This window comes from Aegilops tauschii, chromosome 6, assembly GCF_002575655.3.
Source record: "Aegilops tauschii subsp. strangulata cultivar AL8/78 chromosome 6, Aet v6.0, whole genome shotgun sequence".
Lineage (NCBI taxonomy): Eukaryota > Viridiplantae > Streptophyta > Magnoliopsida > Poales > Poaceae > Aegilops > Aegilops tauschii.
In genome coordinates this window covers 92188573-92204320 of record NC_053040.3, presented here as the reverse complement: position 1 = coordinate 92204320, position 15748 = coordinate 92188573, and the positions used below count along the sequence as shown (strand labels likewise).

The 15748-nt window shown below is 43.9% G+C and overlaps 1 protein-coding gene across 1 annotated transcript; it reads left to right on the top strand.

Annotated features, from left to right (window-relative positions):
* Window positions 1–12379: 12379 nt before the first annotated feature.
* LOC109731628 (uncharacterized) lies at window positions 12380–13862 on the top strand (the record flags this gene model as incomplete). The annotated part of the gene is made up of 1 exon (XM_073500633.1): window positions 12380–13862. A coding segment is annotated over one exon (1299 nt), but the record flags the coding sequence as incomplete, so codon positions are not given.
* Between the last annotated feature and the right edge of the window lie 1886 nt (window positions 13863–15748).

Below are 15748 nucleotides of genomic sequence, written 5' to 3'. Positions count from 1 at the left end.
TTCAAAAGGGGCACGTGGACGCGTCGCAGGATATAGTCGGAGTGTGGCATGCACGCGATGTGGCACAAGACCGACAATACCTTGCCGGTGATGGTCAACGGCCGGCAGACGGGCAGCAAAAAGGTTCTGGTGCTACGCACCAACAAGAACTTCGACCAGCAGAGGACCAACTGGGTGATGCACCAGTACCACCTCGGGGACCTGGAGCAAGAGAAGGAGCGAGAGCTGGTCCTCTGCAAGATTTTCTACCAGACGAACACTAGGGCCAGGACTAAAAAGATTATAAGTTAGTTTGGTATTGGTACTTGTACTACCTTGTCGTCTGCAAGTTGGTATTGTAGTTAATGATCTTTCGGTATGAACTTGGCATTTGCTTCCAACCATCATGCCGAGGGTCGACGTGGATATAAAGCTGAATCATTTGTTTCGAAACGAATTTTCAGGGACCTGATTTTTATTTGATGGGTAGCATAAGCACCTGCCGTTCGAATTCCCAGTTCTCCAAATTTTTCGAAACAAGTGCATGCACTTATTATCACGATGAAAGAACAATATACTGCTGGATCCCAATTATCAGTCTGTACTTGCGGAATTCTCTCGTTTATTGAGCAGGTATATTGTTTTTTCAGGTCGAGCAAGTTTCAACTGGGCTGTAGACTGCCCAGGCTTGGTTTTGTTTTTAACAGGCCCAGCCCATGACGACAACGGGGCACAAAGATCCAGCAGGTATCTACTGGCCTCTGGCCCGCCAGCGTTAGTTATATTTTGTCTTACAACATCCGCAGGCAGTTTTTTTACTGAATCAAACACACAGCCCAGTTCTATTTTCCTCTTGAAACACCATGTCCTACTTCCGTTTTCTAATCGCTACCTATAGTTTTACTAGTTCATATACACGTACCATTATATTGAAAATACATAAAGTTCCCTTTTCATATTTACATCCTTATTTTTGTTGTTGTTTTCCCTTCCAACGCTGATTTTTTACCACTGGTTTTCCCTTAAACCAACTCCATTGTCCCACATCTTGTTTGCTTACAAAAACAAAACGATTTTTTTGGCAAATAAATAAGCTCTTAAAAAATGTTTATCATTTCGGGTTTACAACAGTTCGGACTCCACCGAAATATGCAAAATAAGGTTGAACTTTTTGACCGTGGTCCTGGGCAGAAAATGGGTTGTAATAAATTACTTAAGAATTAGCAAATGGGCTGCAAATTATTAAAAAATAGCAAATGGGCTCTATGTTGTCTGCCACAGATTTGGAGGCTAACTTGTGGGCCTTCTAAGTTCATGCGTACACAAGGTTTCTCAAAAAAGGAAACTTAGTCAACAATCGACTCTACCAGCGTTAGACCGTTAGATGTCAATCTAACGGCAATTGTGCTTCTTCAGTCTCTGATCTTCCTGCTCCAGCCGCCCAAACCAGCGCCGGCGGAACCGCCTGCTCCCACCTCCCGTGGCTGGTTGTGCTGCCGGGCAGGCCTCACGGCCCCACCATACTCGCATCCCCCGCTTGGCTATCCCTCTACTCATCCACACCTCTTGTTATTTTCCGGCAACCGCAGCCGAACCAGTCAACCCTCATACTTCCCACCGCGTGGGCAGCCACTGTCGTGTCTTCCCCGGCTTCGTGTCATTCCCTTCATAGGCCTCACCGTCGTCCACCGCCCTGGTGCTCTCGGTGCAGCATGGTCAACGTGGTCAACGAACGACATCCATCGGAAGTGGACTGTACGTGGAGAGGCTGACAGCTGGGTCCACGGCCGCACACAAGGAAATGCCTCCTTATTACGCGCAAAATAATGATTTCTCCACCTGACATCTGGGACCCGTCGGAAGGGCCTCTGTATTTCGTGAAAAAAACGTTCCCGCCGCTGAAAGCTTGGACCCACCAGCTATATCTTCGCACACAAGGAAGTGCTTCCTTATTACGCATAAAAAATGAATACTCCCCTTGCTAGCTGAAACCCACCATATGGGAGGCTGACTTGTGGGCCTAGTAAGTTGACGCAGATGGAGGGCTTTGTCAACTTAGTCAATATGAACGATTCTAGCTCCAGTGACCGTACGATGTCCATCCAACGGCCGTAGTGCTTCTTCAACCTCTGGTATTCTTGCTCCAGCCGCCCAAACCAGCGCCGGTCGTAACGCGTGCTCCTGCCTCCCATGGCCGGTTGTGATGCCGCGGAGGCCTCACCGCCCCCTACTACTCCCACCGCTGGCCAGGCCATCCACTCACCCACACCCCCTGTTATTCTGCAGCGACGGCAGCCTCACACCGCAGCCGAACCAGTGAACCCTCGTACTCCTCTCCGCGTGGGCTTCCACTGCCGCGTCTTCCCTGGCTCCGCATCGTGCCCTTCCTAGGCCTCACCGTCGTGCACTGCCCTGGTGCTCTCGGCGCGGCGTGGTCAACGTGGTCAAGGAACGACTTCCATCGGAAGAGTACTGTAGGTGGAGAGCCTGACATCTGGGTCCACGGCCGCAGCAAGGAAGTGCCTCCTTATTACGCGCAAAATAATGATTTCTCCACCTGACAGTAGGGACCCATCGGACAGGCCACCGTATTTCACAAAAAAAATGTTCCCCCCTGACTGCTGGGACCCACCAGCTACATCTTCACACGCAAGGAAGTGCCTGACAGTCGGGACCTACCTGGTCGAAGCGTACGTAGCGTTGTCATTCTGGTGGCGAACATGTACGTACATACTGGTCGATCGGTCTCTCTGCAAGTATGAACCGTGGCCGAGTAAGTACCGGTACGTGTCATTGTAGAGCACCCGACATAGCAGTTCACGCAGTCCCGTCTAAGTCTTGTACACATACGTACAGCCACAGGGCAAAAAATACGGCCACGTATGCACATACGGGCGGGGTCTCGAGCGCGTACTCGCGCATATATATACGGACGGTAAGGGCTTGTGTACATGGAGAGGCAACGGACAGCAGCAACGGCGTCCTATTCATCGGGCACCGAACCGGCTGGGTCGGAACGGAGAAACATCATCGTGTTCATCGGGAGGCAACGGAATACGTCGTGTTCATCGGGAGCCAACCGGCTTGGACAGAACAGCTGATTGAAACGAGGCCTGGCATACCGCAGAATGGAGGAAACGACCTTGTGTTCGACCGGCTACGGTCGAAACGGGATCATGTTCATCGGGAGGGGTCTGGCGTACCGCAAAACGGAGGAAACGGACTTCTCTTGGACCTCCTACAGTCGAAACGGGGTCCTGTTGATCGGGAGGGGTGTGGCATACCGCATAACGGAGGAAACGGACTTGTGTTGGAGCGCTACGGTCGAAATGGGGGTCCTGTTCATCGGGAGGAGTGTGGCGTACCGCAAAACGGGACTCCACGGGATATTGTTCATCTCCACGGTCGACTGCCTCCACGGGCTACTGTCCATCCACCGTCGACCTCCTCCAGCCTCCACCTACGACTGTTCATCCATGGGCTCATGTTCATCCTGTCTCCACCGCTCCTCCACCGACAACCGTTCAACCAGCCCTCTCCACGGGGTCCTGTTCAACCACCCCTCCATGGGCTACAGTTCATCCAGCCCTCCACTGGCTACTGTTCAACCAGCCCTCCACGGGGTCCTATTCATCCAGCCCTCCACGGGCTCCTGTTCATCCACCCCCAACCGGCTCGATCAATCGGGGTCCTGTTCATCCAGCGACAACGGCCTCTACTACCAGGGGGTCCTGTTCATCCAACCCCCCACCGGGAACTATTCATCCAACCCCCCCCCCCCCAACAACGCTCACTGTTCATCCAGAGGCAGCATCGACCGGCTTCAGTTAGCAGCAGTAGCGAAGGTAACACTCGGGTTCAGTTAACAGCATGGGATCGATCGGGGTTCAGTAACGTAGCTAGGGAAAACGCTCGGGTTCAGTTAGAGCCCAACGCCTCGCTCGGGTTCAGTTAGAGCGCAACGTCGCGCGCACACGCGCGTACGTGTACGAGAGAAACGTGCATCACTCGGCCCCGACCACCCACCGTAACCGGGAACTCCCCGATATTTTCCTCGCCCTCGCTTCTACCACGGTTTTTTCCGTCATGGACGACCCAAAGAATGTCATGCGGTTGCGTCTCCGGCCCGCCCAGGACGAAAAGCCCATTTTCTGTCATGATTTTTTGTCATAGAAGTAGGAGCCCACCACATCTATGATGATACCGGGTTTTGTCACAATTATCGTCATAGAAGTGTCATAAGCATAACAGGAAAAATTTCGTTCGGCCCAAAATGTTACGGATGTGTCTGTTTTTTGTAGTTCTTGTACACTCATACGCGCGTAGCTGATCTCGCCCCGAGGCAACCTTGCCGGGCTAGAGCGCTTCATCTCCACGACGATCCTCTCATCAATCCACCAAAGCAGGAGTAGGGTTTTGCGCCTCGCGGCGGCTCGAACCTGGGTAAAAATTGCTCGTGTGATCGCTGTCGCGCTGCTCTGTGCCCTCCGCTCTTTGTGCAATGCGTCCTTCCCCCTGCCATACCACAAGGGGCTGGTGGCCCCATAGGTGGTCGTGTTTTCCCACGATAGAGGTCGTGCTAAAACTTGGTTTTCATCTTTGCCTAAAAATAGTATCGGCTCATGGAATAAGTGTAAAGATGCTTTTATTTCCAAGTATTTTCCTCCCGCTAAGATCATCTCCCCTAGGAACGATATAATGAATTTTAAGCAATACATGTTGCACAATCTTGGGAGAGGATGAAATTGATGATAAGAAATTGCCCTACTCATGGTTTAAGTTTATGGATGATCATACAAAAACTGTATGCCTGATTGAATTTTGCATCTAGAAATCTTTTAGATTCGGCTGCGGGAGGTACTTTTATGGAAATCACATTAGGAGAAGGTACTAAACTCGTAGATAATATTATGGCTAATTACTCTCAATGACATACCGAAAGATCTTCCACTAGTAAAAAAAGTGCATGTGATTGAAAAAATTAATACTTTGATTGGAAAGATGGATGAGCTTATGAAATTGTTTGCTAGTAGTGCTCCTATTGATCCTAATGATATGCCTTTGTCTACTTTGATTGAGAGCAATAATGAATCTATGGATGTGAATTTTGTTGGTAGGAACAATTTTGGTAATAACACGTATAGAGGAAATTTCAACCCTAGGCCGTTACCTAGTAATTCCTCTAATAATTATGGTAATTCCTACAACAATTCTTATGGAAATTATAATAAGATGCCCTCTGATCTTGAGAACAATATTAAGAATTTATTAATTCGCAAAAAGTTTTCAATGCTATGGTTGAAGAAAATTGCTCAAGATTGATTATTTGGCTAGGAACGTTGATAGAATTTCTCTTGAGATTGATTCTTTGAAAATTAGATCTATGCCACCCAAGCATGATATTAATGAATCTCTTAAAGCTATTAAAATTTCTATTGATGAGTGCAAAGAAAGAACCACTAGGATGCGTGCTAAGCGAGATTGGTTTGTAAAAGTGTGTTCTTCAGTTTCTTGTGATAATAATGACGAAGATCTAAAAGTGATTGGTGTGACTCCTATTGAATCTTTGCTTTTTAATATAAATCTTGATAAATATGGGACTGGAGATGAGTCAACTTTAGCTAGAAGGCGTCCCAATGATTCGGAGTTTATAGATCTTAATGCAAAAATTGATAAAAGTGGGATTGGAGAGGTCAAAATTTTAAGTAACGATGAACCCACTCTATTGGATTTCAAGGATTTTAATTATGATAATTTTTCTTTGATAGATTGTATTTCCTTGTTGCAATCCATGTTGAATTCCCCTCATGTTTATAATCAAAATAAAGCTTTTACTAAACATATCATTGATGATATGATGAAATCTTTTGAAGAAAAACTTGAGTTGGAAGTTTCAATCCCTAGAAAGCTTTATGATGAGTGGGAACCTACTATTAAGATTAAATTTAAAGATTATGAGTGTCATGCTTTGTGTGATTTGGGTGCTAGCATTTCACGATTCCAAAGACTTTATGTGATGTGCTAGGCTTCCGTGAATTTGATGATTTTTCTTTAAATTTGCATCTTGTGGATTTCACTTAAGAAACCTACGGGGAGAATTAATGATGTTCTTATTGTTGCAAATAGGAATTATGTGCCTGTAGATTTCATTGTGCTTGATATAGATTGCAATCCTACATGTCCTATTATTCTTGGTAGACCTTTCCTTAGAACAATTGGTGCAATTATTGATATGAAAGAAGGAAACATTAGATTTCAATTTTCGTTAAGGAAGAGCATGGAACACTTTCCAAGACAGAAAATTAAGTTGCCATATGAGTCTATTATGAGGGCTACTTATGGATTGCATATCAAAGATGACAATACCTAGATCTATGTTTTATGCCTAGCTGGGGGCATTAAACAATAGCGCTTGTTGGGAGACAACCCAATTTTATTTTTATGTTTCTTTGTTTTTGGTTCTGTTTTTTAATAAATACACATTATTACCTCTGTAGTAATTGTGTTTTTGTGTTTTAATTAGTGTTTGAGCCAAATAAGACCTTTGGGATGGTTTACGGCGATAGTTGATTTGATCTTGCTGAAAAACAAAAACTTTTCGGATCAATAAATCAATTTTTAAAAACCACGGAAGCGTGCTTTTGATCTGAAGTTTTTACACAAGATTGATATACAAATTGCCCATGTTTTCCTAATTTTTCAGAATTTTTGGAGTTACAGAAGTACACGAAGTTTTCATATTGCTACAGACTGTTCTGTTTTTGACAGATTCTATTTTCTATGTGTTGTTTGCTTATTTTGATGAATTTATGAGTAGTATCAGGGGGTATGAACCATGGAAACGTTGAAATACAGTAGATATTACACCTATATAAATAAATAAATAAATAAATAATGAGTTCACAACAGTACCAAAAAGTGGTGATTTATTTTCTTATACTAACGGATCTCATGAGTTTTCTATTGAGTTTTGTGTTGTGAAGTTTTCAAGTTTTGGGTAAAGATTTGATGGACTATGAAATAAGGAGTGGCAAGAGCCTAAGCTTGGGGATGCCCAAGGCACCCCAAGGTAATATTAAAGGACAACCAAGCATATAAGCTTGGGGATGCCCCGGATGTCATCCCCTCTTTCGCCTTCGTCTATCGGTAAATTTACTTGAGGCTATATTTTTATTCACCACATGATATGTGTTTTTCTTGGAGCGTCTTGTATGATATGAGTCTTTGCTTTTAGTTTGCCACAATCATACTTGTGGTACACACATTATGATAGGGACACACCTGAGTAGTGAATTTATTAGAATACTCCATGTGCTTCACTTATATCTTTTGAGCTAGGCAATTTGCTCTAGTGCTTCACTTATATCTTTTTATAGCACGGCAGTGGCTTTATTTTATAGAAATTGTTGAACTCTAATGCTTCACTTATATTATTTTGAGATTCTCTCTAAACAACATGGTAATTTGCTTCGGTTATGAATTTAGTCCTAATATGATGGGCATCCAAGAGGGATATAATAAAAACTTTCATATAAAGAACGTTGAATACTATGGGAAGTTTGATTCCTTATGATTGTTTCGAGATATAAAGATGGTGATATTAGAGTCATGCTAGTGAGTAATTGTGGATTGGTATAAATACTTGTGTTAAAGTTTGTGATTCCCTCTTGGATGAAACCTAGCCAAAAACAAATAAATGAAACAATTTTTTTTAATTTTAATAGGGTCCGCACATTTTTTAAAATGTTCATGTAACTAAAAAAATATTTCCCCTGCAAAACAAATAACAAAATTTTACACAAGATTGTTCTAGTTCTAGATAAAATGTCTTCATGTGTTGCAAAATGTACTATCTTAAAATTGATACAATTTTTTTGAAAATAAAAGGGAAATCTATTGAAAGTTGTACATGAAAAAAAAATAACAAAAAAATAAACAAAGACAAGTAATGTTCACGGAGCATCCATGAACTCTATTATGCTAACTTTATTGATTGGTAAACATAGTTACATCATTCACTCTATAACAAATCGGGGGGAGAGAGAGAGAGAGGAGGGAGGGAGAGAGAGAGAGAGGAGGGAGGGAGGGAGGGAGAGAGGCACCGGTAAATGTGTCCTTAGGGGCTACCGTCCCCTCTATTTATAATAGCGAGGAGAGGTGGCTAACTTGGACGAGGGGTTGCGTCCCATCTAGGGTTGGTTGTCCCAAGGGTGGAGCCACAAATGCGTTTTTTTTTCTTCCGCTAGAGGCACTAGTTTACTTTCTCGTGAAGGCACAAATTTGCTTCTATGCCTCACGGAAAAGAAAATAAGAACTCTTTTTTTTCTTCCGCGAGAGGCATGGAATTTCTTTTACTGGAGGTACAGATTTGCTTCCGCGAAAGGCACAACACTGCCTCTCGAAAAAGGAAAAAACACGTTTTTGTTTCTTCCATGGAGGCACGGATTTGCTTCTCATGGAGACATTGATTTACTTCTGCGTGCCTCTTGGAAAAGGAAAAAAACATGTGTTTTTTCCGTGGGAGGCACAAATTTTCTTCTCATAAAGGAACAGATTTGTTTTCGCGAAAGATAGAACTGTGCCTCTTGGAAAAAGAAAAAGTTGTGTTTTCTCTATTTTCTTCCGCAAGAGGCACAGATTTGCTTCCGTGAGAGGCGCAGCTATGGCTGTTTCGGAAAAGGAAACAAAAGTGAAAAAAGTGCTTCTGGTTTGATTTTCTTCGTCCTGTTTTTTCGTGATAAAAAGTCCATCGAAACCTATCAACCCGATATCTAGTTTTAAAAATGTCAATGCGAGGAATCCAACGGTTCAAGATTTGAAAATACGATTTAAAAGATAAAATGTTTTGAACAAATGAATCTATCGCAATGCTTTTACTATAATGTTTTTGCAAAAAGTCCTCTTAATCAGTGATTTCACCGAGTCAATGAGTCGCTGTGCAAGCTCCTATTACGCGCCTTTAGTGCCGAGGAGGCCAACTGGCGCTCACTACAGCACCTAGTTGGCCCGGCCCACGAACGCACAACGCAGCAATCCTAAGCACGAAAAAAACATTCAAAAAGTTGAGCTCTCTAGGGCTCGAACCTACACCATAGCATTCACATACAAGCGGCCAACCACTACAACCACTCGACTCTATTGACTAATGATAGCACCAATGATATAAGAACGATCGTGGCCGCGATATTTCTTGCACAACACCGTCTACTTGCACACTTAGAATTTCAAATTATTTCAAAAAATAATGAATTTCAAAAGGTTCATCCAGTTTCAAAATTTCGTAGTATTAGAAGAAAAGTTGACAAACTTAAAAAACTTCATCGATTTTGAAAAAAGTTTCATGGAAAAATGAAAAAGGTTCATTAAGTTTGAAGAAAAGTTCATTGATTTTGAAAAATGTTCACAAATTTGAAAAAGGTCCATCGACATTAAAAAGAAAGTTTGTCAAATTTTAAAAAAAGAAGTTAATTGATTTTGGAAATGAGTTCATCAAATTTGAAAAAAAAACATGAAATTTGAAAAAAAAAGTCATCAAATTTGAAAAAAAAGTTCATCGGATTTGAAAAAAATCATCGATTGTAAAGAAAGTTCGCCTAAAATGAAAAATGTCAATTGATTTTGAAAAAGTTCATCGAATTTGGAAAAAGTTCACGGAAATTGAAAAACCTTCATCGGATTTGGAAAGAAGTTCATCAATTTTTTTAAAAAAATTCACTAATTTTGAAAAAGGATGATCGATTTAAAAAGAATAATGTATCTGAAAAAGTTGACGCATTTAAGAAAGGGCGCTGCTACGCATCGGCCGGCTGACGCCTCGCGAGCCGTCAGATCTGACAGATTGAATAGTTGAGGGTCACCTTCTACCACTACAACATATGTCGTATTGCAGAAAGTTTCCGCAACACGGGTTATTTTGCAGAAAATTTTGCAGCATAGGTCACGTTACAGATTATTTTTGCAACATATGTCTTGTTACAGATTTTTTTGCAACAAATGTCTTGTTGAATTTTTTTGGCAACAGCGGTCTCATTGAAATTTAATTTGTTTTGTAACAGAGGTCTTGTTACAGTTTTTTAGCAACGGAGACCTTGTTGCAGAAATTCGCTGTAGCGAGCAGCAAGCAGCGGCCACGTCAGCCAAAGGAAAAAGCCGATGGTTTTTTGGGACGGCGGGGCAATGATGGACGCAACTCCTAGTGATAGACGTGATCGTCGATGCTTCCCTAGGACGGCGGATGCAGCTTTCGGACGCACCACAATGGCTGAGTTCATGGTGGAGGTGGGCGGTAGCGGCGACGCCCATGTTGGCAACTTCGTTAGCGTGCTGCCGGTGACGAGCGTTGGTGGTGGCGGTCAAAGCAGCGCGAGGAGGCATCGCCTTGATGGGGACCTTGGGAGGAGTACGGGTCCAGATCTCGCAACACACGAGTTGTTGCGGTGGGGGAAATTGCAACAACGACTCAGTTGCGAAACCTAGTCTACGTAATATGTTGCTTCTAGCAATCTGATTAAAATCAGATCCAACGGCCACAGAGGCGGCGGACACGCGCATCATTTTTCACGGGGTGATCCCAATCATTTTCCTTTAAGAAAAGAAAAAAGAAAACTGAAAAAAAAGATACGACAAAAAAAATACTCACATGAGCTAAGTTTTTTTTTGAGAGGTTCACGGGAGCTAAAGTTAGAAAGCAGTTATGCACAAGAGATAAGTTGTTGAATTGGTTAGTGCATTTATTTAAACAGCGAACAAAATGTGAAATGGGCCGGCCCAGAGCTGAGGCTGTGTGCGCGCCGGTTTGCAGCATGAACTGCATCCGGCGCCTTTAACGCTAAATAGGATTTGCAGTCGCTCTCCCCTCCCGTGCTACCTACAATAATATCTTACTAACACATATGCTCGTGCATTGCAACGGGAGAATAATACATTTTTGCATTTAAAGTTAGTGAAAATTATATGTGCAATCAAAACCCTACGTGCATGCGATAAAGATACATTTAGCTTCTCAGTTTTGCTGTTTGTGAAGTAATCAATCCATTATTTTTCCCTTCATTGATAGAGGACATTTAGGAGTTTTGTTACATCATCATATGCCAGAGACGACCCATTAATTATTCAATCTATTTTTCCTTTCAATCGAGGGGATTTTAAGGTATGAAGTTTTTGAATATTTGACCAAACATGAACCATTTTTTAAATTCTAAACAGTTTTTTTGAAAATTATGTACACTTTTGGAAAAAACACGAACAAAATTTGAAACGGGAACATCTTTTAAAATTCGAAAATATTTTTTGGAAACACTAATTTTTTAAATAAAACATGAACACTATTTGAATTTGTGAACATTTTCTTAAATGGAAACATGTGCTGAAAATTACTAAGTTTTTAGAAAATGTAAATATTTAATAGGCAAAAATTATTTTGAATTATGAAAATTTCATTAAAATAAGAATATTTTTAGAATTTGGCCCTTCTAAATTCCATTTTATTTTTAGAAATCTCAAACCATTTTGAAAAAAATAACTTTTTTGAAAAATGGGAAACTTTTTCAAGTTCCGGATATTTTTGAAAATAGCAAAAAAATTGGAATTCTGAACGTTTTAAAATATGATTTTTAAATTTTTTAATTCTGAATGCTTTTGACAATTGTAAATTTAAGAAACAAATTCTAAAAGAAAAGTAAACATGGAAGGGAAAAAAGATATACGAAATGGAGATTAAAAGTATAATTAAAACAGAGAGACAAAGCAAAATGGGCTAACCCATTATTGGTTGTCCTGTGTGAAGCTCCGACTATTGTTCGCCCTGTGCGGAAAATAAAATTTTCCCAGCTACGCGGGTAGAAAAAAAGTGGGCTGGCTTTACTGGGCCATAGCGCCTGGCCCACATACAAAATTCTGGAAAAAAAATTATTTCCCATGTTGAACGGATGAAAAAATTAACGAAACGCACCTTGCTTTATTAGTAGGTATAGATATAGATATTATCTTATTTTTATTTGATAAAAAATAGAAATTCTCTATAGCAAATTAGGGTGGCATGTAAAATACGCATAGAGGATAAAGGAAAAAAGATCCTAATCCTAGGGTTAATCAATTTTAGCTAGTTGATGATGAGAAAATACGAATTAATGGTAATGGTCTTAGGGCAATTTAGTTCGGGGAAATGGGCGTAGGCCTGAATAGGCTGGGCTAATAAGGGCGCAGGGCCTGGATGATCAATGCACGATCAGATTCGGATCGGTAAAAACCGCACCAAAAAAACCAAAAAAGACTCGGATCGATCCCTGGGGTTGCATACTTTTTTTTAGGGGGTGGGTGCATAAATATGGAGGCACCTAGTTGATGGACTCGTGGGCTCAGAAGTCGTTGCAACTGATTGGAAACCTAACCTAAAAATACGCGCATCCGATGCCGCCGTTTCGACGGGACCGCGCCACCTCCGTACACCAACGGGTGGCTGTGGCGGCACCAGCAACGACACCGGACCAGGCGCGCCGGCGCCGAGGGAAAAAAGGCTCTGCCTGGCGTGTCCTCGTCCGCCACCGACATCGTCCGCTGCGGGGCGACGTGCAGTCACTCGGTAAACGCCGTGGCCACGCACGCCCACGCCATCTCCCGCTCTCTGCCGCCGCCCGCGCAATTCCTCCCCCACCTCGCTCTCGGCTTCTTCCACCAGGAAGCCCGCGCCCCCCGCGCCTCCCCCGCGCTGCCGCCGCGCTTCGTCCCGACGGAAGCTGCCTCGCGCCTCCTGGGCCCCCGCCCCCAGCTCGAACACGTCGCCGCCGGGCTGTTCGATCACGCCCGCCCTGTCGCATCCCGCAACGGCCGTGTTGTCCTGGAGCTCCGGCGCGAGGCGCGCGCCGACGGCCTTACGCTCAGCGTGTGCAACCCCATGACGGGGGAAATCTCCATGCTCCCTCCGCTCTCCGGCGACCACTGCCCCGGGCACTACGTGTGTGCGATACTCACCGGCGACGACCTAGACGTGCCCGCGCCGTCGGGCTTCTTCCGCGTGCTCCTCGTGTACAACCGCCGTAGCTTCACGGCGCTGCGCTCCTGCTCCTCTGCCGACGCCGACGCCGGCGTCGCATGCCGCTGGGGGCCGGAAGAAAGGAAACCCGGCGCCAAGATCAGCGCCAACATGCTGCGCGGTCTTGGCCACGCCGTCGTGGTCGGCGGCGCGGCCTACTGGCCCATGCACCATGAGGCGTTCGGCGTGCGGCTCGACGGCCCGCCGTCGGAGCCGATGGATATGTGTCCGGTGCCCTACAGGCAGTCGCACTATTACGCCGGCGAGCGCCTGCTGGGCACCTCCGCGGACGGGGAGCGCCTGAGCTTCCTCTACGTGGGCTTCCTGGGATGCACGGACTTCTTCATCTACATCGAGACCCAGACGGCTGCCGGCGGGGAGTGGGAGGGGCACGAACAGGCCCGACTCAAACTCATCAGCCTACCCGAGCTCGGGATTACCATGAAAACCGCGTTTAAGCTGCGCTGGTTTGGCGAGAAGAGCGGCACGTTGATGTTCACCGTTGGAGAAGGAGGAGGGTGCACAAGCCAGGGCGTCTTCATGTTGAACATCACGACGGGATGCCTCGAGAAGCTTGCCGACGGCGTCGAGTGCCACGCGTGGAAACACTTGTGCGGCTACGAGATGGACCGCGAGGCGCTCATTGCGTCGTCCGTAGATCGGTCCTGACTTCTCGCCAATAGCTACCTCAGCACATGCCCATCAGAACGCTTGTTCTTTAAAAAAAAAAAATCGGGAAATAAACTTCTGCCGTGTGTCTCTTGCATGGGATCTTGATTTTGTTTCATGGATGTGTGAAAATTGAATGAAACATATCAAACATGCATGATAGGATAGTTTCCAAGTTTCATATTCCATAATTTAGACTTTCCTAATAATATGTATATTTTTTTTTGAGATATACAAAATATGTATAACAAAACTAGTAGAACGTTCGTGCGTTTCTATGGGCTATAATGCATATATATAAATACATCAAATAAATGATTAAGGTTGTCTTCAAGGTCCAAGCTCATCCCCTTCATATGTTCAGACGTGTTTGGACATTAAACAGACGCCTAGTAGGTTCCCCGAAATTCAACCATCTCGACAGTCTGGGCTGCCCAATTCTAGACCATGTATGGGGGAGAAATGTGGTTATTAGGACAATGCGACATGTTATGTCCAACAAGTGGGCCCAAGACAAAAACTCCACCCCACGACAAATCCTTCCCTTTTTCTATCGGACCCTTGCATTCCCGCTCGGTTTCTCGCTGTATTGGGGCATTTCTTGCTGGACCTCTCTCTCCTATAAAACTGGATGACCCCCACTTCACCTTCATCGTGCGTCGCAAACAGGGACACATCTTTCATATTTAGAATATAACTAGCAAAAATGCCTGTGCGTTGCAACGGGATAAAATTTTATGGTCTTCCCTAGCATGGCTTAAAATACAAATATTATTTAATTTATGATCCACATAAATTATTCCAAGACGACGAAGAATTGTGCTTTCAACCATACCGTTTTTGCAAAACTGTTAGCAAATATATGCAGTTTGGTTTGTAGCTTTCCGAGTTTCATTCTCACCTCCATTGTTTTAGATGCAGTACACCCATGATGGTGTATTAGTTGTCCATGGGGAGGAGGCTAGAGGAGTAGTCGAGGAGTAATGTTAACGACCAGTTAGTTTATGGTGACGGTGATAGAGCTTCGTAGACCGGACTAACTTGAGACTCACTGATCTAAACTCATACGGACAAGGCTAAAAATGTAACACAAAAGTTTACATGGGAGTGACATTTCGATGACCGCGTTGAGGTGATGCCACAGTATGCCACATCCGGTTCATATCTGTGGCTGGTATGGAGCATGGTGCATGCGTCCAATGATAACAATTGAACCAAGAACAAAGTCTAGGAAGTTGACAACATCTACATTATTCTAGTAATTGGAAAATCTCTTACTGACCGTGACATAGTCTTGCGACGGTTGGTATAGATTGAACGTTAAAATTCATCATTTAGGAAGCACGATTCAAGTTCTGCTTCATCTGAATGGATTATGATTTTTGATGCGGTTTTGATGGTGTGTTGGTTCGGCCAAAGGAACTCCGATGCGTCGAGGGTGATAAAGGCATCCAGTGGTAACTTAATTAGGGCATTAAAAAATATGTATGCTGAAATTGCAAAGCTTAAAAGACAATGTTATTTTTCTTTGAGCTGCATTACTTTGTTCGAATCCCCTACGGCACGTCCCTCTCACAATCCCTTCTCCTTGAGGATCACAGTCGTGAAATCCATCCTCCTCAACCCCTCTCAAGTAGGGCGCACGTGCATCCATCAGCGTGCACGTGCATCCATCCTTAATCCTTGCAAGCCCGCAATCTGAAAATCCTGCCCCATAATTTCCTTTTTTATGGACGGAATCCTTCCTTTAATACACCTCCCCTTGAGGCAGCTCACAATTCCTGATTATTTGCCTTGCGTCCTTGATAAATCCAGCCCCATAATTTCCTTTTTAAGGATGGAGTCCTTCCTTTAATATCCCTTCCTTGAGACAGCCCACAATTCTTGGTTGTAGTTTTTTAGTCCTGATATTGATATTTCAGAAAACATGTGATCCTATATAAACTGGTCGCAATCTGCTTAAAGGAGCGAGGTGGGATTATATAACATGAAATATGGATAGTTGAGTCGGTCGGTGCAGCCACCTTTTGATCCTTGAAGTCGTGAGTTTGATTACCAAGCATTATCTTT